Source organism: Mauremys mutica, chromosome 1, assembly GCF_020497125.1.
Source record: "Mauremys mutica isolate MM-2020 ecotype Southern chromosome 1, ASM2049712v1, whole genome shotgun sequence".
Classification (NCBI taxonomy): domain Eukaryota; kingdom Metazoa; phylum Chordata; order Testudines; family Geoemydidae; genus Mauremys; species Mauremys mutica.
Window position 1 is genome coordinate 221,332,803 of NC_059072.1, and position 27,458 is coordinate 221,360,260.

Here is a 27,458-nt window from a genome sequence, read left to right on the forward strand (position 1 = left end):
CAGCTGAAGGCAGAGTGTGACATTAAGTTGATAATTGAAAATTAATTTTCAGAGTTCTATTCAAATAGAAGATAAAATATAAGGTTGGTGTGGGGGCTCTGGAGTTAATTCAGATTTGTTATTCTAGTTTAGTACTTCACTCCCTGGGCCAGTAGCAACCAGGAGCATGGTGGAAGAAACTAGCTTGGTCTCCAGGGGTCAGAAGGGCCTTCCATTCATTTCAGCAATGCCTCTATCTGCTGTTGTAGTAGATCTGATGAGCTTCAAAGGGAGGTCACCACAGCACAAGGTCTTGATGACTTGGGAGAAAAATCAAATTGAGAAAAATCATGGAATTCTTGGGTCCTCCAGAGGAAAAGCACAGCAGAAAATACTCAGCAAGGTGCATGTGCAAAACATTGCACGGCACATTAGCTACTTATGGGTTTTTTTAATCATGCTAATTGTTATAGTATTTGAGCACCTCATACACACCCATAGATTTATCCTTCTCACAGCCCTATGACTTGTCTAATAGAGAAATATTGTTATCCCTGATAGAGAATAGAGCCATAGAGTGACTGCGCAATTTATATAACCACACAAGAAGGCCATTCATTCATCTAATCCTTATCCTGCCTCCAGCACTGGACAGTACTGCATATTTCAAAGGAAAGTTAAAATAAAAACTAAATCATAACAGACCTTGCCAGTTATTCCTCTTTAGATCAATGGAAAATGAAATCCAACCCAAGGTTTTTGTTAAGATTTCTCATCAGTATTTGTATGGGTTCTGTGTGTTGGGGTTAGGTGTGTAGATCCAGCCGGTATTCAACAGGTGCAAAATTAGAACTCTAGCACTAAGCAGGAGGGGGACACACATTTCCTTCTGCCATGCAGCAGCGGAAGCCAGCCATGAGAGGGTGGGGTGGGATTCAGCTGGAGATTATTGTCCAGCTCTGACCGGCAGAAGTTCTAGCAGCAAAAAGGGCCCAGAGTTTGGACGGAGAGAAAACCAGCTTCATGAGACAAAAGGTGACCCAAAAGCTTAACACAGCCACATGAAGTTGCAGCTAGTTGGCAAAGGGCAAGTCATGCAGTTTCGTTGGACAAGATCTGGCTGACAAGGCCTTGCCTTGCTGTGTAGAACTGTTAGCTAGAAAGAACTCTTCTTATTTTGCATGGAAATACTCTGGAGGAGGAAGCCTTGGGGCACAAACTTAAGGTGTGATTTAAATCATGTTAGTTAAACTGGTGCCAAAGCTGTGTGGACACACTTATTTTGGCTTAAGCTGGGCTTATTTAGGTTCTTTAGCCAAAAATAAGAGTTTGCACCAGTTTAGTAGGTTTGTGGTCAACTTCTGCATGTAGATAAGGCCTTATTCTTTTTATTAGAACTCTGGCTGCAAGCAGTCACTTGCTCTGTTCCCATGCAGACTAGAAATATAGGGCATGTGTAAGCAAACACGATAACTAACCATCTTTCTAAACAATGGTGTAAACAGGGTTTAACACCTTTCAAACCATGTTAGTGGGTTGTGGTCCAATCCTAAAAGGAAGCCCAGGAGTGGCCAAGATTGTTAACATTGTTGTCAAAAGTGTCAACCCTGCCCATGCTGCTATTCAGAAACACGTTAGTTACAATGTATTAGCTCACACACGGTCACACCTGACCTACACTTTGCTCTGAATAAGAGCGCAGCCCAGCTGAAAGCTGTTGAAAGAATTACCAATACAATTCAATGACTCAGCCAGCAGTGAGAGCTCCACAAGTAGCCCAGACAGCACCTTCCCCACTCCACCTTGAAGGTTAAGCCCCACATCTCCTTTGTAACAAACTTAACAGTACATTGCTGCTCTGAAGAGCGACTCCACCAAAATGTGGCATCTTTTTTTGCTCAAAAGATACATTCTTTGGTGAAGTCAGTGGAGAACCTCCCACTGACTTGAATAAGGTCAGGATTTCACCCCATATGTGTATCCAGAGTCATCTCTGCTGGCTACAACAACAAAGTAAAGGCCGGTTTGTGTACATGTCACATAAGCGCAATCCCATTGACTTCAGATGTGAATAACCAGGGCCGTCCCTAGAGGGGTGCCTGGGGTGGAAGTGACGAATCCATCACTTCTGGGACCAACCCTGCTGGCCAATTGCACCAGCCCGTGGAGTGGTTGCCCCGATTCACCCTACCCAGGGGACGAGTCTGTGAATAACCACCAGGATTGCCCAATCTGGCTTTACATTTCTATGACTGACTCCTGTTGGTACTGTGGAGCCAGCTCAGCTAAGTGGGAGTGAAACGGAGTCTGTTCTGGCTCACCCAGGAACCGAACAACTAACTAAATTCTGCCTTCAGCGTCCCCTCAGAGACCTGCAGAATGTGTAGTGTAGCTGGAAAGCTCCCAGCAGCACTTTTGCATCCACACTAGTTTGCTGGGTACCAAAACCATTTGGCTTGTAAAGTGTGAGCATTTGCCCAGAATGAGTGAGGCAACAACACAGGGGACTCCAGGGTGCCATTTTGACTGGCCATATTTCAGAGAAGAAATGCATGTTAAGCCTCTCCCTTTCCTGAAGGCCAAAGAATCTCTCCCCTTACACAGGTAACTGTCCCCAACTGGCCTCACAGTGCCCAAGCCCCCTGTTGTTGTGTCTGACTCACACAGCCTCTTTTTCAAACTGCTTTTCAGAAACAGATGTTTCAGGAGCGAAGTGGCCGAATGCTCCAGGCCTTGTCACCGAGGCAGAGCCCAACCAGCAGCCCAACGCGTGGCCGCTCTCCATCCCGCTCTCCATCGCCGCCCTCCCCCTGGTTGTTCAATAAAGCATCGCCCCCTTCCTCTCCGAAAGCGGCCTCAGCCTCCATCAGCAGCATGAGCGAAGGAGATGAGGATGAGAAGTAAAGAAAAATAAACAATTTGAAAAAAAAAAGATACGAACACTCATGTAACATGCAGGGAGGAGAGGAACGACAAACAGCTGTTTCTGACAGAGGCGAGTGCGCTACAGGGAAAAGCATTGCAAGGAGAGTGGTGCATTGCAAGGGAAGAGTTCTCAGGAACAGCTCACCCTTGCCCCATTTCCTCTTGGGGCTCAGAGACACCCGGACAACTAACTGACCCACGACCTTGGAGTAAGTACCTGTCACTAGTCACTACTTGCTGCAGCTGCTAGTGCCAGCCAAGACCCTTGGGGAATTTGTACTGCAGGGGAACATTCAGCCCCTGAGCTAGACTGAGTCAGCATGTGCACAGCAGCAGCACTGTGTGAAGAGACAATTTAGCCACTTCTGGACTCTGCATGCACCTAGGGTGACCCAACAATATTAGGGGCTTGATCTTATATAGGAGTCTATACCCCCCCCCAACCTTTGGGGGGGAAAATGCCCTGATTTTTCACATTTGCTCTCTGGTCACCCTATTAAACTTGAGCCCTGCCAGCGCGATGAGGTCTCTTGTCACAGCAGCAAAAAGCTTCTCCAGTACAGGAAATGTGTTTTTTTCTTTCAAAATAAAAAAAGCCACCAAAAAACTAAACCAGGCCAGTGCAATGGGGATCTGGCCAGTCGGCACTGGAGATGCATTGAACAGATTGAGTTGAATGAATGTTTGCTGACCAGGCCTTTGTCAGAGCATGTGCAAAGGTTAATATAGTGTGAATCCCATTTGCTTTAGCAAATCTCACTCCTTGTTCCTAGTGCCTCAGAAGCCACCTGTTGTGTTCTGGTTTTCTTTGTGACATTGCTTTGAAGGCTGCAGCGTAGGATAGCGAATGTCCTTGCTGGGATTTCTTGTCTGGGAAAAAAAATATTTTAAAAGAATTGGTCTATTTTAGTGATCATCTTAAGAATAAACTGGAGCCAAAGCCCCTCAGCCACATTTCTCCAGGGACTACCACACCTTTGGAGATGTCAGTTATCAACCGACTGTCTATGCAACAGTGTTTCTGCCCATCCCGTGTATCAAACAGATCAACCTTAAAACTTTTGGCATTTCTCTAAACAAGACAAAAGCATGTATGCACTGTATGTTCCTATACAGATAGGTATACAGTACATGCATGCACACACATGGATATGCATTCCCAGGCTGGGATCCAGGTTAACTGCCCCCTGACAACTGCCGTTAATACATCCAAACATTGGCAGCCCAACTGGAAAATAATGAAACTTTATACATAGAATTGGATGCTGGTGTTTTCCCTCCTTCCCTCAGAGCATCCTCATATCCCTAATGGAGCCACAAAGACATCAACTAAGACATTTTTTCCTTTTTACATGATCATGTTGACATCACCAGCCTCTCAGCTCAGCATGAGATGAGACTTCTCTCATATGCCATCTATGCCAGATGAGCAACGACTGGAAGTGGGGGGGTTGTTGGATTGTGTGACATGCAGTTCTGTGGCTGGCTGGCTGGCTGAACTACCTCCCATCAGACACCCGCGTCCCTCCCAACCTGGAAAATGAGATTAGAAACTGATCAGACAGCACTACAGAGAAATGATCTGCTCCATCCACCTCTACAGCAGGGGTCCCCAAACTGTGCATCATGCCCCCCTAGGGGGGCACGGAGGAACATGGGGGGGCAGCCCTCACGGGGGCAGGGAGGGAGTGCCACCCCACTCCACTCCCACCCCCGGCCCTAGCTATGGCCCCAGCCTTGGCCCCCTTACTCCAGTCCACATCCCCACTCCTGGCCCCAAGAGTGGTGCAAGGTAAAAAGCTTAGGGACCACTGCTCTAGACGCTGCTGCACTGGACATACCTGTGTTCTTATGCTAGCATGTCAAATGTTTCTCCATCCAGGCCACTGAGTGGTTTGGGCACCCAACCAGCAAGGCATACAAACCTGCAATACATTCCAATTTGCTGCCTGCACAGCAGCCAGAACAAGGAATGGCCTGGACAACAGTAGCCAAAAGCCAACTGCTCCACTTGCTGCCTTCATGCTGCGAGCACATCACAGGGTGAAAGTTACTGTAGATTTTAGTATTCTTCATTTTGTTGGTTTCCTGTACAGACAGGACAACACAGCTCCAGTGGGGAGGAGAGAGAGGCAGAGGGATTAAAAAGGATGAGACATCAACTAGCAAAAGAAGAGGACTCTGCTCCAGCCCATGAAGAACAGACTAGCAGTAACATTTCAGAAAGGCACCAAGAATAGGAGTTTGTGAAAAACAGGTGTTGGTGTGTAAATGTACAGTGTGTATTCATGTATATCAGGGTACTGGCAGCAGTTTACCCTCTGGCTGCATTCCCTTGCCCTGCAGAGTTAGAAATTATTGGTAGTGAGCCCTACCCTCAGCAGTTTCCAGGTGGGCCACTGAAGGACCCTAGCACCAGGCCCCCAAGCCTGGTTTTTTCCTGATAGCCAAGTATTCCTTTATCTACCCAACAAAGCCTAGCAAATTTTTCATATGCAACCTCAGCTGGGCCCTTATCTTACTCTCTCTCCAGGAGAGACGTCCTTGCTGAGTAACTGGTTTTCTGGAGACACAAACAGTCCCTTTACAGAGTTGCAACAACTGGCAGCTATCATGGTACCAGGGGCACTCACTGCTTCTTTCACTAGTGAGAATGACAAGAGGGCCACAGTGTCTGGCTGTCACCTGCCCTGTGAGAGAGGATGGTGTGATTAAAACCTTCCTGTCCATCTTAGGCAATGAGCTTCTGTAATTTCATCCCTGGGGTGTACTTGCTTGTTCTTCTGATTTCTCCATCACAAACCACCCCTCCACAGTGAGAGCAGCCTGCTCTCTATGGTGCTGTCTATCCCAAGGAGCCCTGTGCAAATGAGATGGAGGCTGTCAGGGTTGGTGGGTTTTTTATTGTTAAAACAATGCCCTCTGTTCAGCAAAGTTTTGGAGGAAAATTAACCTGCTTGGCTAGTAATGGGAAACAGGAGAAACACTCACCAGAATGACCTCATTTTAAGCTTAGCTATTGCTCCCAGAGTCATGTGTGGTTTACCAAGTGACAAAGCCATATACCTGTACCAGATGTCTGGTCTGTGTTTGGGATAAGAGAAAGCCCGAGCGCCTGTTCTCTTTGTATGGATACCACCCTCCATGCACAATCTCCACCATGCACAGAGAAGACAGCCAACCTCCTCACCATCTCTGGAAATACTGATGGTGATTTGCACTTTTTGGCCATCGCTGGGTTTCATTTTTTATTTTTAACAAGTGTTGCTTTATTGTGTTCCTATTTATAAGCCCAAGCTCCATGGGGAAAATAAATGAAATACAACAGAGAGTGCAGCTTGCCATCTTTATTTTACTATGGCTCTGCCAGTCATTACTGGAACGTTCTTGGGTACCATCAAGCCAATGTTCTAACCCCAGTGGCTCAATTGTGGACATCCCCTCTCTCTACAGCCATGATACTAAATCAGCTGAAAAGCCAGCCATTCCAACCTGTCCAAACCCCTGCTACTAAACTCATCCACCTCCCAATTGTCTCTATTAGGAACTCCTTGCCAACCCTCCTCCCACTCCCAGCTTTGCAGTGTGTGCCTTGCGTTCCTGTACACCAAGCACCTGCCTTCACCACCTTCAGACCTATTTCTTCCAGGAGTTTGTCCTGTGGGGCTGCCTTCAGTATTGCTTCCTCCCTCACCTGCACTGCTGTCTCGTGTTTTGTCTTCAGGCCAGGGAGCAGCCATCTCTTATATATTAGTTATATAATTAATCAAAGAGTAGAAAACAGGATTTTACTCTTGTTCTGCTACAATATAGCTTCTGTTAGAAAGCACCCATAATTAGTAGGTGTGTAACCTTTTAATTAATTCCCATTTAATATTAAGTTGTTAAAGATAAGGTGAAAGAAAACCCAACTTAGCTTTCAGGTTCAAACTTCTAGGTCAGTTACAGAAAATGTATTTAGCGAGGACCACTAGGCAACACTTTAGTGATACAACTGAACTTTATTCAAAAGGAAGATGATTAGTTAGGCAGGCAGGCATGCAGTTACCACATACACAAATACTCACACTCAAAGATGAAATGGTGTATCAATGGGTGATCAGTCCACTGACAAGAATGTTGTACTGTACAACCTTATAATCCTGGAAACACCCCCGCCCATACAATGTTAATTGGAACTCCCATGCAATTAGCAAAACTACTTTTTATACTTCATAACACTGCTAATTAACATTAAACTCCCCTTTGTCATAAGTATATTTCCACAACCTTATTGGCTCTTTATATTATACATTATTTAAATTAACATCTGCATAAATGTCCTTCCCTTACTATCAATATAGATAGCATTTTAACAAAACATTTACAATTCTTAAAAACACTCATTGAAAACCTCGCTTGAACTAGTTATAATGAAACCATAATGGTCATGTCTTTGCTAACTCTTACTTTCCCATAACACACTTTCTCCAACTTAGCTTTAACTTCTCACACTAGCATCTTCAGTTTCCCATATTCCTCTACACTTAGGCCTGGTCTACACTAGGAGTTTAGGTCGAATTTAGCAGCATTAAATCAAATTAACCCTGCATCCGTCCACACAACGAAGCCATTTTTGTCGACATAAAGGGCTCTTAAAATAGATTTCTGTACTCCTCCCCAATGAGGGCAGTAGCGCTGAAATCGACATTGCCGGTTCGAATTAGGGTTAGTGTGGCCGCAATTCGACGGTATTGGCCTCCGGGAGCTATCCCACAGTGCACCGTTGTGACCGCTCTGGACAGCAATCTGAACTCGGATGCACTGGCCAGGTACACAGGAAAAGCCCTGCGAACTTTTGAATTTCATTTCCTGTTTGCCCAGTGTTGAGAGCTCATCAGCACAGGTAACCATGCAGAGCTCATCAGCAGAGGTGACCATGGAGTCCCAGAATCGAAAAAGAGCTCCAGCATGGACCGTATGGGAGGTACTGGATGTGATCGCTGTGTGGGGAGACGAATCTGTGCTATCAGAACTCCATTCCAAAAGACGGAATGCCAAAACATTTGAAAAAATCTCCAAGGCCATGATGGACAGAGGCCACAACAAGGACTCAACACAGTGCTGCGTGAAACTTAAGGAGCTGAGACAAACTTAACTTCTATTTATTTTTAACCCAAACCATCCGATAGGCTACAGGTGCAATGAATTTAAAATAATGCAATTCTAAAACATCTGGGTATTTATATTCAAGAATCAGTCCCTACCCTTAGTATAGGCATGGAAAAATTAGTTTTCACATACAAACTATTTCCTTCCTTTATCAAAGTTCACCACCACTGGCGTTGAGCCAAGGGTGCTTGCTGTTGGCTGGGTTTTGGAGGATCTTTTGTTGCTGGTTTTGAAACAGATATCTCCCCTACTCCCTTTCCTTCTCTCCCCCCCCCCCCTTATTACAGCTTCTCCCTCATTCCCCTCTCGCTACAGGCCCTGATTCAACAAAGTATTTCAGCATGTGCTTAACTTCGAAGTCAATGGGACTGCTGACATACTTAAAAATAAACGTGCACAAGTACCTTGCTGAATTGGAGGGCTGCAATCCACAAGAAAATGCAATTACATTTAGTGAAAGCCGTGTTTTCTAAACTAGAGGGTGACACGGGTGCTTCCGTAGGCCAGGTAGATTGCGTACACCAGCGGGGCTCCTTACGTTCCTCCGCACAGGCTCTCTGTGCACCGCTCTCCCATCCCCTGGCATTTATTTCAGGAACTTCCTGAACCTGAACTGCCCCTTCCGTGCACATCCTCTCCTCAGGCCAGGTGCTCTAGATGCCCCCCATTTCCTGCTCTGCCACATGCCAGGGGTTCTGTGTTCCTCTCCTCCCATACCATTCGCTCCACCATCCCAGGGGCTCCATGTATGCTGCCATTGCACCTTCACTGGTGCTCCACGTGTCCCCCAATTCCACCCATGTCAGAGGCTCTGTGTGCACCTCAGTTCCCCACTTCTCTTGGTCAGAGAGAAATCATTCAGTGTCAACATTTAAAAACTATCGGGAGGGGGGACAGAGCTGGGGTGGGGGGTGGTGTTATGCTTGAAGGCATTAATGGCTGCCGTCAACCGGTTCTTTGGTCTATAGACAATTAAGCGCTGGGTGAAGCTGTTGGCTCTGCTAACCAGATGCCATGGGCTCCCCATGTCCATCATTTTCACCCTTTTGGTTTTTCAGTTGTGTAATAGACATTTAAATACATACACTATCTGTCTATACACACACACCTAATCTAATATACACAGACACACGTTGGTTGCTTTAACTTATCAGGAAACATTTTAAAGATGAGCTAAACACATATAACATGTATAGGTGACAATTATGTGGGGACATTAATGACCATTTACAAATATTTCAGGGGCTGAGTACCAATGAAAGAGAGGAAATATTTAGCGTAATGCAAGAGGGCACTGATAGGCAGAAAGTCATACAAGGAAAATTTTAGCTGAATATCAGAATACAGACATTTAAAACGAAAGTAGTCAAACACGAGATGGCATACTGCAGGGAGTAATCCTGAATTGGCCGGAGTACAGGCTCAATGATCTAACAGGGCTTTTTGCCATCTCCAAAGTATATGATTATTTTAATTAATTGTAGGCATCCAGCCAGCCTGATGTCCCCTTGTTGCTCTGTCTGCTCTTTCCTTTTCATCTTGTTATATTCTCCTTCTGCACCTTTTCATTCCGTCTTTCATGTTAATATGGGCCCAATCCTGCTGTCTTCACTCAAGCAAGATTTCCTTACACTAAGTTGCAGTTTTGCCTATTGGGTAATAGAGTCACCTCTTTCTTATTCACAACCCCATTTCCCTTCCTTTCTCTTGCTCAAATTGTCTTTAGCTGTGTTGCTTCCAGTTATCCCCTTCCTTTCTGTCCTCCTCGTTTTATATTGAAATGCTCTAAGTTAGTTTAAAAGTCATCCTAGTGGCTCTGCCACCACAAAGTTCTGTCATCTGTGTTGTGAAGCCCAGGAAGAGGTAATTCTTCCCGCCAGTCATTAACCTGGGGGAGATAGTGCGGCTGGCGGTGCTGAACTAGAAGCAAGAGAGCACACAGCCATGAGTCATTGCAAGAGCAACTACAGCAAGAGGATTTTAAACCAACCGAGATATCTCTAAGAGGCACTTCCTAGGGTAGAACCACTCTTCAGGGTGGCCCACAGACAAATCTCCTCTGTCAGCTCAAGTGAAGCAGAGTCTCCCTACTCCCCTTCCAAAAATGGTGTGGCCACGATTAAACTCCCCTTGTTACCATGTATTCCTGGGCTTGACCTTCTTTCAGCTATACACCTTGATATGCTCATCCACCCGTTACTTCAGTGGAGTGACACCTGTAAAACAGAGCAGAGTTTAAACAGCTCCAGGAACCATTGCTTCAATGAACAAACTGCTTGGGAACTGATTTTTGATACATAATACAGTTTTCTACTGTGACTGCTGAGTGGGTTGGTAATGTATTTCAGGCAAATGTCACTCTTTTTGGCAGGGCATGTGAGCACGTGCATTAATACAGAGAGGGGTTTCAACACAGCCAGCTTGCCACCTAGTCTGGAAATACAGTCAAGTGGAAGACCACCACCAAGCAGAGACAAGTTGAAAAGCAGCTCTCACTTATTCAGCACAGACCTAAGTTCTAGCTTCAGGTGCATTACAAACTAACTCCCACATACAGTTTCCCTAGGGCAGGGAAGAGTGTTAGTATATAGGTCTGTTTGTTAGCCTGAGATTGAATTTTGGGTTTGACTTTTTGATGCTCTTACACTAAAATGTGTAACCAAGGGACAGAGACGTGATGTTGCTTCTGCCTAGTCAGCTGGATTTGTTAGTACAATGGGAACAGATAAGAGCAGTTGACCTGTTACTTGAGAGCACATTTTAAGATTGCCTCAACCCCTATCTCAAGGCAAAGTCAAGCAACCAGTCAGGAGGGGCAAAAGGGCTTGTGGGGGGAGGAGAGGAAGGTATAAAATACTAAAAGACCAAAGAAATGCCCGTCCCTGACAGAGCACAACCTCACTCCTCACCCCTCCCATAGGGTACAAGAGGGGTGGGATGAAGACCCTAGGCCCAAAATGGAACATGACCCTAAGTTGTAAGGGGTGGGACTGTGGACGTGCATTGAAGGTATATTTGGGCCTGCTAAGAAGGAGGTGGTGGGAATAGGGAAAATGGGGAATAGGGAATGGGACATGAGCATGGGACATGAGAATGGGGACTAGGGAACGGGGACAAAGGCAAGGCTCTGTGGCATTAGAACTGGGAAGGGGGATATGGGGGTAAAGGCTCTGTGGGGTCAGAGCTGGAAAGGGGAACATAGACAAGGCTCTCAGGCCAGGGCTGGCTCTAGGTTTTTTGTCGCCCCAAGCAAAAAAATTTTTGGCTGCCCCCACCCCAGCCTTGGGTTCCTCACCGCACCCCGCTGCTGCCCCAGCTCTGGGCTCTCCCCTTCCCCCCACCAATGCCACACACACACACCCCTCTTGCCGCCCCAGCCCTGGGCTCTGCCCCCCCGACCCGCACCCGCCCCTGCCATCCCAGCCCTGGGATCTCCCCCCTGCACCCCGTGCTGCCCCAGCTCTAGGCTCCCCCTTTCCCCCGCACCAGTGCCCCCCCACCCACACACCCCCTGTCGCCCCAGCCCTGGGCTCTCCCCCCCCACCTGCACCCTCCTTCCGCCCCAGCCCTGGGTCACTGGTAACTTGCTCCCGGGGCGGGTCATTCAGCAGGAATTTTGGATGTGCACAGAACACAGACAGGACTGGTTCCCATATGGTTACAGAACTGCAGTAAAGTGGAACAATTTTCAGCTTTTGTGATTGGAGGATATCTGGATGCATATTATAAGACTGTCCTCCATAAATGAGGAAAAGTTGAGGTGCCTTTATTATTCTTTTGTTCCTCTCTGTTTCTATGGGGAATTTGCCAATGCAATATCACTGTCTTCCTTTTAAACAAATTTAAAAAAAAAAGGCAATGGCTGTTGAAAATAGCAATTCCCATCCTAAAAACCACTGGGAAGCATTTCTTGCTCAATTTTATCCTACTTTTTCTACAGCAAGTTACAGTAGATCAGTATATTTGATTTAGGAGAAATGAAGTAACAGCTGCCCAAATTGAGCTTGAGCACTCCTGAATTTTGAGGTGTTCAAATCTGGAAGGCAAGTGCTAGATTCTCTTTCTGAATATTAGCTAAATCTGGAAAGGAAAAAGTCAATTTCTGCTTCCATGGCTCAGAGGTGGAAATCCTCCTATGTGCCTGGTATTGTATCTAAAGCTGCCCAGGTCCAGTAGAGCCTCCCCTCCCTTACTTTTCATTTTAAATTCTAGTGGGATCCACATACCTCCCTTGCTAGGCTTCAGATAGAGAGGGGCACTGTCCATTTAGTCCACCCAATTCCTTCTTTGGGGGCTGCAAGGTGAGGTCACACCAATATCCCTAATCCAGTCTGGGGATGTCTTCAGAAGGGGACATCTGGGATAAAGCCTTCTACTCCTTGGGCACACTTGTTCCCCATTCACAGTGCCACCCCGCTCTAGCAGTGAGCTCTCCATTCACAGCAAGCTGCAGCATGAGGTTTCAACTACCATACTCTCTCCCCCTCCCTTTCCTGTTGATAGCAGCCAAGGGAATGCTGGGAAATATAGTTCTTTCCCTGCTCCAGGGCTGGCTCTATAGGCAGGGAGCTAATCAAAGAACTACAGCTCCCAGGGCCCCCTGTTGGTTCTCAGCTCCCAGGCTGGATCCCTGCCAGCTGCTGCCCCTGCAAATGGGCTGCCCCAAGCACCTGCTTGCTTTGCTGGTGCCTAGAGCCGCCCCTGTCTGAGGCATCAGAGCTGGGAACAGAACATTGGGAAACAGACTCTGCTGGCGTGTAAAGCTATGGATATATTTGCTAGGAACTAACCCCAATAAACATTGCATTGCCTTCACTTTGGACTTCTGGTCTTCTGCTTTCTTTCTGCGTGACAAGAACCGGGGAGGGGTGAGGGGAAGGCCCTCTAACAAAGAGGAGGTTACTTACCTGTGACTGGAGGTTCTTCTAGATTTGTGGTCCCTATCTGTATTCCACTGAGGGTTATGTGCATGCACCACGTGCTGGGAGTCAGAGCTTTTAAAAGTAGTAGTGTCCGTCGGTCAGTGCATGTGCACTTGTACCACTTTGTGGTTTTGCCCAACGCGATAAAGGGTGAGGTGGACCATATGAACCCTCAGTTCCTTCTCCACTGCAAATCCACTAGACATCCACAGCAGAGGGGAGGGAGGGCAGGTGGTATATTGATAGGGACCACACATCTTGAAGAACCTCCAGATACAGGTAAGTAACCTCCTCTTCAAGTGATGGTCCCTATTGTCAATCACCCTCAACTGAATACAGGCAGTACACCTAGCTAGGAGGAGGATGCAAGGAAGATGATGGAACCATTGAACAGAGGACAGCCGCACTGAATGAGGCATCTGTTGCAGAGTTTTCCACCAGGGCATAATGGGAAGAGAAGGTGTGTACCAAGTACCAAACTCCACCTGGCTGCCCTACATATGTCTGCAAGTGTCACGTTGTGAAGTGTGGCTGGAGTTGATGCGTGCACTCTCAAAGAATGCGTGCACTCTCACTCTCATTTTGAATTGGGTTTTGGGGTACATTATGCTCTTATCAAGTATAGGGACTGCCTCCACCCCTTGGGGTCTGAGTGGCGAGGTCCTGCCCCTTAATACTTTCTGCAATAGTGACAAATAGTCTAGGAGACTTCCTGAACAGCTTTGTCCTCAGCAAGTAAAAGCCAGGGCCCTACAGACATGGAGGGAATGAAGGCACCCTTCCTCTGCTGAGGAAGGAAGGCAGGCAAGTGTATAGGTTGGTTGAGGTGAAAGCAGGAAACCACTTTTGGCAGAAACTTGGAATGCAAATGCAGGGAAACTTCGTCCTTATGGAATGTGGTGAAAAGGTGGGGTCATGGCCCCTGATTTGCCCACCCTTCTCACAGAAGTAACAGCTATCAGGAAAGTGAACTTCATGGAAAGAAGAGAAAGGGAGCAGGAGGCCAGAAATTTGAAGGGCAATTTCATCAATGCTGTGAGGATGAGGTTGAGGTCCCACTGTGGAGTGATGGGTTGAACGAGAGAATGTGTCTGCATGAGGCCCTTGCAGAATTGTACAGTCAATGGGTGAGTGAAAACCAAGTGCCCCTCCACTGGGGGGTGAAAAGCACTGATGGCTGCTACATGCACCTTGATGGAGCTGAGAGAGAGTCCCAATACCTTCAGGGAGAGGAAACAGTCCAAGAGGAGAGGAATACCTACAGCCTCCAGTGTAAGGCCTTTCTGTTGGGCCCAGGAGGTGAAACGTTTCCATTTGGCTTGGTAGGATCACTTTATGGACTCTTGAGTAGCAGGAAGGAGAACATCTCACACTGCTAACGAGCTTTCCCATACTAGCGAAGATGCCCATCCAAAAACCGGGCTCTCAGGTGAAGTGTCTGCGGATCGGAAGGTCTGATCCTGCCATTGTGTTGTGAGAGCAGTTTTGGGAACATCAGTAGTGGGAGTAGAGAATGCTTCAACATGTGGAGAAGAGGAGGAAACCAGAACTAATGAGGCCAGAATGGTGCCCCTCTCCTGCCAAACCTTGTGAAGGACATGGGGCAGGAGTGGGAGGGAAGTGAAGGCATAATTGATCCAGTGAGACCAACTGATAACTAGGGCATCGCCCTGAGAGTGGGTTCCAAGCCCGCCCCAGAACAGTACCAGATGTATTTGGTGTTGGTGCGAGAGGCAAAGAGATCCCTGACCCGAGTCCCTCAATGGTGGAAAATGTCCATGGCCACAGAGTTGTGGAGTTCACATTCATGTCGGCCATGGAATTCCTGCTGACAGCATCTGCAATCATTTTCTGAGTCCCCAGGAGATAAGACGCTGACATCAGGTTACCATGTGTGCAAACCACTTCACATAAAGCACTCCTGACCCTGTGCCCCTTTGCTTGTTTATGTAGTAAACTGTAGTGATTCTGTCCAATATGAGACCATGGTGGTATTACCCTGAAGTTTAGGCTTGGGAGTGCCTGCCTATCGCCCCTTTAATCTTCTCTTCGTGGGGTATGGGTCTCCAGGATAGCTAAGGAAATACTTGAAGGATACCGATATAACTTTCTGATAAAGCGATTGACACAGGCAGTATTCTTTCCAAACCAAAGTATCTTTTTATTAATGTAACTAATTATCCCTACTACAGTGTAATCTAAAAATAGAAATCACACACAAACCCCTTATTGCCAATTAAAGAGAATTTAAACTACAATAGCACCCAGTTTAAATGACTAAGTGAGGTGCTTTGCTACAAATGGCCAGTTTGTAACCAATTACTGACAGCAGTTCCTAACTTATACTTTAAGTTTTACAGGGAAAAAAATACACACACCCACACCTTCTTCAAACATACACATCTATACTAAACTTATAGTTAAAGACTGACAAGCTCAGCTATCTGCTGATACTGCAGCATTGTTACAAATGTTGCTGCTGCTACTGTAGCTTCTTAGTCAGCTCACTTTTAGTCATCTTCCTTTCTCTGTTCACAGTTGTAACTCACTCCTCACAGCTTCGCTCACGCTGTCCTTTTGTCCCCTAGTTATTTTGTTTCCGTTATTTTGTGGATGTGGTGGCTGCTGCTGATGTTACAGTGGCCGAACCTGCTGTCTCTAGGTACCTGCCCTCCTCAGGATTCTCAACTCGGTCCAGCAGCTCTTCTCTCCTCTTGGTCAGCCCTCCGATCTCTCTCTCTAGCCGTTCTTCCAGCAGCTCTTCTTGCTGGCTACTGACCTTTTATACTGTCCTAGTGGGACTTTCTTATATACCCTTAAGCAATACAATACAGTCTTTACAATACCATTTCTTATATACCCTTAAGCAATACAATACGCTTTACCTCATTCGCACATGCTCAGTACCAACCATTACCTCAGAATTATGATTAACATCTCTGACCTTTATAACAAGTTGTAATCAGTATGGATGAACTGTGGTTACCCAACTAGTCAGCTAGCTGACCTTTCTCTCACCCCGTACTGCACATGCTCAGTAGCTACCTACTGATATCCTTGCACATGCTTGCTACTGCTGTTTACCTCAGAGCCATGATTCCCTTATCTATCCCTACTTCTCATGCTCCAGATTTGGGCCCTTTCATGGTCATACCTCATTTTTGTGATTTTTACTACTGGGCATGCTTAGCCTGGAGATTGCTCAGCTCTAGTCATGTGACCCATGCCACCCAATGGTAAGTGACCTGCAGTTATTACTTGGTGAAGCGACTCCTGCTTATTCAATAGGGAAGCCAGAGACACAAAACGGAGGTTAGGATCATGGTATTGAGCCTGGGGAATTTTTCCCATATCAGTGGAAGCGGATGGACGGGAGAAATGTATGATATGCTCTCCATACTGCCTGAAGTTCCAGGCTGTTGATATGCATCCTGGATTCCTGAGAGGTCCAAGTTCCTTATGTTTGTCTATGTGAGCACCTCATCTATTGAGCGATGCATCCGTAATGATCTTCATGCTTGGGGAGGATGGAAGGAAAGGCATTCCATTACAAACACAATCTGGGTCCATCCACCACCAAAGGGAGGAAAGAGCCTTGGGGTGGGTTGTTGGGGGCACAGTCAGTAGGGAGTACCTGGAGTGGAGCATCAGAGAATCTGCTCTCTCAGACAGCAGAAGCGGAGATGAGCAAAGGCAGGGACATGTGCGCATGCCACCATGTGGCCAAGAAGGGAAACAAGTTCTGGCTGGGACTGAAGGATCTGAGATTACCGAAGCAATCAGCTCTAGCAGGATCAGGAACCTGTCCTGCAGTAGTTAGGCATGTGCAGAGACTGTGTCAATGCATGCCCCAATGAACTCCAGAGACTGTATGGGAGCAAACCGATTTTCTGACATTTACACTGATTCCCATGGAGGAGAGCAGTAGAAGCAGCAGGAAAGTCTATGCTCGAGCCTTGTGTCTGAATTGCGCTGCTTGCTGTCAGTCATCAAGATAAGGAAAGATGAGGTCCCTTTGTCACTGGAGGTAGCCCACCACTACAGAGAAGACTTTGGTGAAGACCAGGGGAGCCGTCATGAATCTGAACGATAGGACCCTGTATTGGAAGTGCCAACGGCCCACTGTAAACTTCAGGAATCGTCTGTGGGTTGGGTGGATAGTTGTGTGAAAGTGTCTTGCATATCCAGTGCTGTAAACCATGTGCCTCTTTCTAATGAAGGTACGAGAGTGTGACCATACTGAACTTTGACTTGCATATACTGCTGGTACCAGCAGAACTGGACTAGAGCTCCATGGTAGGAGGTGCACTCCTCGACTGCACAGGCTGTTGTACAGGGAGGGTTCTCTGGCCTGGACCTGACTGTGGCCTCATGGCAACTTCCATGAGGTGCTTCTTGAGCTGGAAAGTTCAGCCTTCCTGGGTATGGGCAGGGAAGGAGAGGCAGATACTGCATCTGGATGCAACATGGGCTTCTCCCAAGCAATACAGGCAGCACTGGTGCTCATCACTGATTGAAAATGAATAAGGGCAGGAAGTGCAGCTCTTGAACCCAGCATCTTTGGCATAGTCCAGTACCCAGGCATGGGTACGGGGGGCTGAGGGAGAGGAGAGGTGGGAAACTGCCAAAGCAGCATCGCAAAGTCCTTGAAAACTACTACTAATACTAAAAAAATACTACACAAACAATAAAAATGCTAACTATGTACAAGAATGAACCAGTCTTTTCAGAAAAAACTGGAAAGTGCGTCACAAGGTACAAGACAGCAGAAGCTCTGACTCAGACCATGTGACAGTGAAAAGAAACTGAGGGCACATTCAGTCCACCCACCCTTTATTGCCTCGGTTGAAGCCATGAGATGGTACAAGGGCACAACAGTGGACCAACAGACACTACTACTTTTTAAAGCACTGGCTCCGGATGCATGCATGTAACCCTCAGTGGAATACAAGAAGAAGCATCACTCGAAGAACCTGCTTTCCCCCCTGCCCAGTCAATGCACAGCCTGTCATTATATCTCAGGAGAGAGACTGGTTTTGACTCAGCTGTAGGCTCATTCATTAAGGCCGGTGATGACTACTATTAAGGGAAGTGAGTCTTATGTATCACACAATCTCCAATTAAATAAAGGGCTCAAATGAGTCCATTACTTATTCCTGAGATCTCTGAGAGTGATGAAAACAGAATTCAGTGTGGACCAAGAGATTTGCCAGTGAGCTGCTAACAAAAGTACCCCCATGACTACAAAAGGATACTTTCATAATTTTTATAATTTTATCCTTAAATTAATTTTTCTGAATAATCCTTTTTCCAAACACAAAAAGGGTTATTTTCTGCCTACATGCCTTACTTCAGACCAAAGAAAATGAAGTAAAGCCTCCTTATGAGGACAGCACATGCATAATGACTCATTAACATCCTGCATGTGAACTGAAACACAAAATGGCTGCTGCCTCACAACTGAGCCAGAGGCAGGGCAGAGATTCCTCTACATGTAAACTTGCAGAACAAAATTACTATCTCCTTTCAGCTATTCTTAAACTGAAGTCTTTTAGGGTATGTCCTCACTGCAGAGTTAATCAGGGCTTTGACTCAGGTGTTGGCCCAACCTGGCCACAATCCACACACAAAACATTCTCACCAGAGCTTGATGGTGATTTAACTGGCTCCTTTGGGGGTATATGAGCCAGACTTTCACTTGGGCTGGTAACCTGCTCTCTTTGCTGTGAGGACACAGGTTAAACCACTTGAGTCTAACAGTCTTCTCATCCCTTCTGACAATTTCCCAGGTGTGCTCAGGAGGACAGAAGTTCTCCCACAATTCCCTGGGAAGAATCATAGCAAGTGAGCTTTCTACAGCACAGACAACCATGGATACACCCCCAGGAGTCCACACACATCACAGAGCAGTAGCAGTGAGGACATAGTAACTTTGGTAGGGCTTTGCGGTGCCTGGCTAACACTCAGGCTAGGCTAACCCAGGGGCTGATCACTCAAGTTAACTACAGTGAAGAGACATACCCTTACAGAAAATAGGTGCAATGACAGAGAGCGCAAGTTCCAGACTTTTCCTTTGCTGTTAACCAGAGACCACACCCAGTCTGGAACTCACAGCATAGAGACATCTAGTGGCTGCATAATGTACTTCAAGTAAATGCTTTGTGTACCCTTTATTTTCCTCCCATTTTGCTTTAAAAAGAAATCATAGTAGCTATTCTACAAGCATCCTGTTGCAATACGTAAGAATTTAAAATATAGAATTTGCGCTCAAATAAAATCCTAATTCAACACACACATTACATAAAGATTTTAAAGTTTTTTTTTTCTAAAATACAATTATTTGGTGGCAAGAAGCTCTTTGGAGGCGTCCTCCCAACAGAGACTAACTCTGGTGAATAAAGTCTACAGTTTCAATTGCAATTTTGTGTCATGGGTCTGCCACAACCTGTAGCATCTTCCAGTCAAAGTTAATAGATTTGCAAGTGGTTAGGTCAGTCTCTCCATTACCAAACACACCAGGGCATCCCCAGCAGTAAAGAAGGTGTTGCACCATGTTAACTAGTATGTGGCAATTAACACATGGTAAAATTCTAGTGTGGACAAGGCAGCTGTAAATTCTCTCAAATGTTGGCAGGCTCTTCCCTAGTGTTCACCTCGACCTGCTAATTCAACTGCCATGTTCACATAAAGATTTTACCAAGTGTTTGGTCACATATCATAAGCTTGCACCTTTTGCTTAGCAAACATAAGGCCTAAGCCTGGAAGGAAAATTGATCTTCAACCCATAATACGATTGTGCTCCCCTTACTGCTCCTTTGTGATATAGAATAGTGGCCTGTTTATTTGTTTTAAAATATTCTTATTTATTCTGTATGCTAAAAAGATCAGGTCCTGACTCTTTCCAGGAGGACTTCAGCAATATTTGGAGAAATGGGAAGAGGACATCACAGGAAGCCAAAACTTGAGTTGTAGGTCTCTTCAGGTGCATCCACACGAGGAAAAACAGTAATTTCTTAGTTACCACATGGTAACTAACACAGGGAAAACCCTAGTGAAAATAAAGCGCTTTGTAATTTTCACAGGTGTTAGCCGCTAAACTAGGGAGGGAGCCAATTCCACATGCTAGAGACCCTAAGACCACAAATTCAGGAGAAACAGGTAAAATAAATTTAGCAGGGAAGCAACAATTTTAATGTCACCTCTACCAACTCTACACCAGGGGATTTTTATCCTACTTAGGGACAATTCTCCACTGGGAATCTTTGGTCAGTTTAAAATATTCCTTAGTTCAGCCATAGGTTACTGGGCTAAATGTAGGAATATTTAGTAATATTCTATGGCCTATGTTATCCAGGAGATAAGACTAGATTGTATTAGTCCCCTTTTGTCTTAAAAACCTTTGAGGAAGGAGCTGGAGCTCATATGAGTTGATCAGGATTTGGGTATTTGCCTTTTTTGTTGCGTGTTCTGGGCTTTGTGGCTTTAACTTTGCATTTGTAGTTTGTAAGAAAAACTGGTCTCTTTAGGGATCCTTTTGGTGTGGGTTTGAGCCCCTGTGCTTAACATATTGCAATATATGATTAGAGACAAGGTAAGAGTAGATCCCTTTAAGAGTTCAGATTCCCATCCTGAGAAGACAGGGAATCAGGAAGTATGCCAGACTCCTTGCAAAGTGATTATCACCCAGCTAACTATGTGGAAGAGGATGATGGAGCTTTCCCAGGTGACTGAACTGGCAAGGATTTTATGGACTTTCCCCTGAAGATTCCTTCATCAGTGAGGCTGCAGTGGCATGGTAAATCCCAGGTGCTCACAAAGACTGACCTGCCCTTGTGAAAATGTCCTAGCTGGTGTAGGTCCTCACTCCAAGTCCCATCTCATTGCAAAACAAGAGTTCATGGGCTGGGAGTAGTTGTGGCAGAGTGCCCTTTTTGTGGCTTCTGAGAGGGCCTCCACACAGATAGTGCTTCTTGGCCTCCTCTATGTCCCTCCGGATGGAGGGACAAGTAGCAGGTGGGCAGAGTCCTGGAAATTTTAAGGTAAAAGAAAGTAAGGAAAAATGTTGCTTGCTCTTGCCCCAAAATAAGGCTTACAAGATGGACTGCAATGGATAAATCAGGGATACTGAACAGCTGCTCCATTTGAATAGATGGAGGAAGAGACTATGGAAGGGGCCATCAAGACCCAGAACCCCATGAACAAGCATGAACAGCTTTCAGCATTTGGGGGTGAGGGGGAGATGCAACCTAAATCTCTGGAGAAGAGATCAGATCCAGAAACACTTTGTTTTCCTTTGGAGGTGCCCATGGTTAATGGCACAGACCAAGAATGTATACATTATACGATACAATCTTTTGGTTCACAAAAAAACTAGCTTTAAACTAACCCTTCGGCAGTTCAAGAAAGCAGATAAAGAAATCAAATGGTCTAATACCTCAAAATAATGATCCTCATGTTTTTAAGCATATAAAGAAGGTAAAATGCAGAGAGGAAAATTCCCCAAGTTGCACAGTGAATTAGAACACATTTTCTTCCTAGCAGAGATGTGCCTCTTTCAACGTAATCCAGAAAAAGATGTGTTACAATAAGTTTATGGTCTGTTGCTCAATTTATGGAAACATTTTTACCTGCTCCATATATTTTTTCTAATCAGGTTTCCCAACAAACAAAATCTTTTTTTTCCATTAAAAATATAGAAAATTAACTGAACTATAAAGCCATCATCCATTTATGAAATGTAGATTATTTATAATCTGCTTCCCATCACTGAACAGCTAGCTGGTTGGAGTGACCATAAGGCAAGGTGGTCCTAACATATGTACTGTACATATGTATTAACTTGTATTTTCTTTTCACCTTGAAGGTAACCCAGAAAAATACTTTCCATACTTTTATGAATATTTGCTGTCCTCAATTTACAAGTGCAGTAGTTCCTTTTTTACTGGATCACAGCAGTTTATAATTAAGAGAGTCAAATGTCAACACACTGCATTTATGCAAATCTGCAGCAAACAAGATCTGACACTTATTTTACCACATAAAACTATTCCTCATTATCAAAGTGATTTATGCTGAGTTGATTTTTCTGATTTGGCTGTCTGAAGGGTCTCAGGTATGCATGCTATTCCAAATAAAGAAAACAAGGAGGATCTTTTTAATATTCATACTGTATGTGTACGTAAGTAAAAAGTGACAGAAGACTTCCTGCATAAGAATTAACATTAGTTTTCATCAGAGACAAACTCATTTTAAGTCGAAAAGTGATCCAAATAAGAGGCCAAGTTTTGTAATTTCTCTCCCTCATGAAATAGCCCACAGTGAGACCACTAACATGAGAAAAGATTGCTGGATCAGGTCCAGTATTTGTATCTAGTTATACCAATCATCAATAAGATTGGTGCCAGCTACTCCAATGGCCGGCTGCCTGGAATTTTATTTTGAAACACTAGGTCCCCCAATTAGAGAGAAAACAGAAATCAATTCATTGTTAAAATCACATGGATAAAACGTAGGTGCACAAAACAAGTTTATTCTTTAATTAGAATGCAGCCAATCAATGATGGCCCAGAGAACAAGTGCTATCATTACTGCACCACCAGACAAAGTGACTCCATGTATATCAGTCGCTTGAAATAACGGAGCTCCAGGACAATGCAACAGGATCATCTTTGTTTCAGTATTTGGGGTTTTTATAGATGTTTGAACCTTTATCTCAAAGCAGGAGACTTGTAACACTGTCCAGTGCCACAAACATTGCTTAGGTATAAGTTATTTTCATGCCCCATTAAAATGAAGATGATGTTCAGTTTGTGTACTGTAAAACAAAAACTTTCAGAAAAATAACGCCATAATAAAGCATACAGTGCAATATTAAGATCTAATGCTTTTAAATATATCAGAAGATTCAGACTCTTACTGAAACATATTTGAAGATCCCGAGTGCATGATATCATGTTTGTGCAATAACAGTTAAACTAGTGTGCTACAATACAGAATAAACCTTTTTGGCTTGATACACGATGCAGCATACACAGTAGTTCTCAAACACTGATGTACTTTGCAAAATTTTGGGCACTATCTTGTAGGTGGTTAGGAGTTGTTGATGCCACCCTCTTTTAAAGATAAATGAAGGTCACCGATCTCCTGCTGGAAAAACTAAACCTTTAGTTCACCAACATCCTGAAGTCCAGAAACCACCCGTCATGCAGCATACAGAATGGTATATGAACAAACAAAATGAAGAGAGAAAAGAATAAAATAGGTTCCTCAAACTATTTAACCTTGTATTCAGTTAATTTGCAACAACATGACTCACTCTTTTATAGTGACAGAGTTGTCTTAAGCTTAGATATGTAAAAGAATCATTCATGGACCAAAGTCACATATTAAACGTGCTTCTACAGAACAGTGGGTCTATTAACATAAAAAGAACACATGATTAAGGTGAAACAAAACAGGAAAAATAGAAAATGTTGCATAGGGAAAGAATACCAGTGCGAAGTCTATACCCCAATACAATGTGCAGCATGCTAAAATGGGTTTCGCATTTTAGGTGCCCACACACTTTACATACATGGGAAAACCCTGTGTCACTTTTTAAAAAACACAAAAAATACTAGTGACCCTATCCATTGAAAGAAGTAGTCCAGTGTAATACAAAAAGTAGCAACACCTGATCAATGTTAAAGGGTGGGATTGAAAGTTACAATAATAAGGGATTGTCTATATGAAAACATACTGCAAACATAATTTACTTGTTTAATCATAAAGAGCAATGCCAATTTAACTTGATTAAGTGTTTACTTCACTGCATTGCTTTTTTTCCCCAATCATAAACAATTTCAAATTACTTAGATTAAGAGCAAAGTAAAAGAAAGTGTTGGCAGCTACCAATTTAAGTGTTTTGCCTTGCTAACCTTCACTCCAGCAGAAGCAAACGAGGTGCATACTGTCCTCAGAACAGAAGACACATAAAAAGGAATATGTTTGAATGAGAGATCCAGGAGTAGGTTGTCTCAAAGGCGGATACGGAACAGTCTTCTAATGAATTGCTTGGAATGAGTCACCGGCCCAACTGATGCTTTTGATCAGAATATGTAATAGATTTAATTTACTAATTAATATAATTTTATAATACGGTTTGAAAAATCAGTACAACCCCAACAAAAATGAACAGCCCCAACGGCAAGAGACACTATGAATACAGACAAATTTGACTCAAACAGCTTACAAGTTCAATTTTTCTATTAAGAAAATTCTTCAGACAAAAAAAATACAGTGTAGAAAATATTTTAAAACTGATTACTATTTAAGACTTCTGGTTACACTGGCAGAAAAAAATCCACATACTGAATAACCAGACTGAACTGCATTAAAGAAGTCTGCAAAATAAAAATCTATGAATAGTGTAATGGGAGATGAGTACTAGTGCATAAATTGGGTCTTTGATGTGATCCTGTGTCCTGGAGCTACACGTTAATTATATTGCTGCTGCAACTGGTAGCTCTCTATTCTAGGACAGCTACTGTCAGACATTAGATAATACATACTGACAGATTTTGCTATTTCAATGCTATGTAATTAACCGCTTCCTACCTCTGAGATGCCAATGGGCAGGCAGTGAGGAAATACAATGCAGATTCCTTACAGATAATAAAAGTATTTCTTCAGGGAAAAGAAAGTGACCTCAGACCTAGCAATATATTTATTCTTTAATTTAGTTGAGTGGTTAGAGAAAGAGACTGGGAATCAGGGAACCTGGGTTTCAATCCCTTTATCTGCCCCAGAAGTGTTAGGTAAGTAACTTAAACTCCTCTGTGCCCCTATTTTTCCTTCTATAAAATGAGGAAAATTATTCCGTACTTGCCTAACTTCACAAAGAGGTTTGAGAATTTCAGGATGAAAGTTGCCTGGTGTTCTTTTGACAGTTCAAATGTCCAATGTTATCTAAGAACATTTAAAGCCACAAAGCCACAAAGATGCACAAAAACAAACATTACAACTCAGAAAAAAAGAAATAGCATTTAATTATGGAAAAATGTGGTGACAAGACAAACTATCCAGACATACATATAAATACGGCACACTGGAATTTTAAATATTTTGCAAATCTATTTTTCTCAAATATAAGTAACATATTCCAAGACAACAAATAATGCTTTTCCATGCAAATCCAGTCTTCAAAATTAAAATAATTTAGGTATGAAAAATAATCCACTATATACTCATAATAATTAACCTTCCTGCGGTTGATTTTGTCATCCTTATTATTACTGAACAGGAGTGCTTAATAAAAATTCTAGTAGAAAATATTACCATCTATAGTTGAAAATTATTCAGAATTACAGTATCCAACAAAAGTCTAGCTACATCTAATTAAACTGGATTAGCATGTCTCTGAAAAGGATTTATAGCATAGGGGAAAAAGCGCTTTGCCAATCCAGTCCCATTTCATTGTTTAATTCTTAAGCTTTGACAGTATCAAAAATCCAAAGTCAGTAATTCCTCATCTGGTACATTAAGCATTTTATTTAAAAATGCATACAATTTAAAAATAAGATACACATGTAACAGAACCAGTTTGCAGACTCAAATCACTCGTTGCCATTATAGGTTTCCATCACACTTACCAGAGAAGAGGATGCACTGGAGTTCTAAGCATTTTACTAGCTACTGGCTCAATTTAGACACACGAGTTCAGATACTTGTCCTTCTCAGCTGCAGAACTTTCAACAGAGTTTCTACAGTTTATAGGTCACAGGGCAAACACGAGCTTCTGGACAGCTCAAGTGCAGGAACTTAAACTGGCGAGGAATCACTATATCCCAATGAAGTACATGGGAAGTAGCCTACACTGACTGCTGGCACTGTATCCATTCAACTAAGAGAGAACACTAATATTGACAGATAGGTGAGTCACTATGACCACATGAAACACAGTGCTATCATCTCTTTAAAATGGCTGCAGGATCTGCAATTTTTGTAGCACCTTGAATTGAGAAAGCCTTGAAGGTGCTCTGATACAATGGCAATGCACACAACACCTAGAAAGGTAAGTTCTCTGCCCCACCAGCAAATGTCACGGTACATTAGCAAATTCCCAAAGCTGCTTTTGAATTGCTTAATTATTGCTTGGGGATAAAAAAATCCTTGAGCAAAACCTAATCAAGTTAATTGTCAGAAGTGGCTGTATAGATTCTTCTCAAATGCAAAATGACAGCTGGTCTGTCCAACATGCTCATGGGACCCATAAGAACACCACAGTTTGCCCGGACACCCATGGTTTTAAGCAACAGCAATATCCACCAGTTGCCTTTTGCCTTCCTTCAGTCAGCAACTGGCATGCCAGATCCCAGTAAATTCAGATCTCAAGTTTTTTATGCAGTTTGAACCAGATTGTGATGTACAGGAGTGAAGACAATAGAAAGATATTAGAATGGTATCTTTCCCCTTTTTGCTTCACTTATCTTTTGGTTATATGAATGGTGAGATCAATCTTTCCCTGATCAAAGGACTATGTCCTGTCTACCAACAAGTTCCCTGAGACTTTAGCAGAAAGTTTGGAAGTCTTAAAGACATACCAGAAAAGTGAAATTGTACAGAAAGGAATTAATCACTTAAATTTCAAGCTTTTCAGGGGCAACAGTCTTCATATGCATTTGTACAATGCCCAACACTGGGACCCTCATTCTCACTGGGCTTCTGGGTAATAAATATCAAATAAAAATGGTCGATTTTCGCAACTAGTGACTTGAGCCACCATAAAATAAGCCTGATTTTCACGGAGTGGGCATCACTGGCAATCAGGCTGGTAACCAGGTAAGGGATCTCACTCTTTAAGAGAGTAACAGGCCCCGCTGAGCACATGGTTGCTCAGGGTGGAATATAAAAGGAAGGGGAAGCTGGGTCAAAAGGGGAAATAAAGGGAAGAGTGTGTCCTCTCCCCTGCTGGCTGTCTGAGGCAGGCAAAGCCTCTGGAGATTATCTGCCCAGTGTCTCTCAGCTGATTTGGGTTTTTGTTTTGTGAAGATTGTGTGGAAAGGCCCTTAAAAGGTTTGGTGGTTTATTTCCATTCCCTTGCTGGCGAAACGGCCCACCAGCTTACAGACTCCAAGTTGTCTCTAGTAGGGCACCCAAAATCACGTAACAAACAGATAGTGAGATAAAAGTCAAACAACCTACAGCAATCCTTGCACCAAAAAATGCTGGACATCAAGTTTAGAGTGTGTATTACATGTACAAGTACTGAAGCGCCTTAATTCTTCATGTTCTTCAATATAAACCTTGCTAGTGTTTTTTTCTATATACATGCTACTGTGTATATGTCCCTCTAATAGGACAGCTTTTTCCGGAACCCAACATCAGAGTTTTGCTGTGGTCTCTGGGTATTTCAAAAGAGCACTTCATATTTACAAACTGTCACACTGACCAATTTGACCAATTGACTGGTAGGTGGCAACTTACTTTATTTAAATTTACCAC

General features: G+C 44.0%; 1 protein-coding gene across 1 annotated transcript in view; it reads left to right on the forward strand.

The window, feature by feature from the left end:
• The window catches only part of PCYT1B (phosphate cytidylyltransferase 1B, choline), a 44,026-nt gene extending 39,443 nt beyond the window's left edge, over positions 1 to 4,583 (forward strand). The window contains exon 8 of the mRNA XM_044980889.1: positions 2,671 to 4,583. Within this exon, the coding sequence (XP_044836824.1) occupies positions 2,671 to 2,883 (213 nt within the window). The 3' untranslated portion in view covers positions 2,884 to 4,583. The remainder of the gene's footprint in view (positions 1 to 2,670) is intronic.
• The last annotated feature ends 22,875 nt before the right edge of the window (positions 4,584 to 27,458 follow it).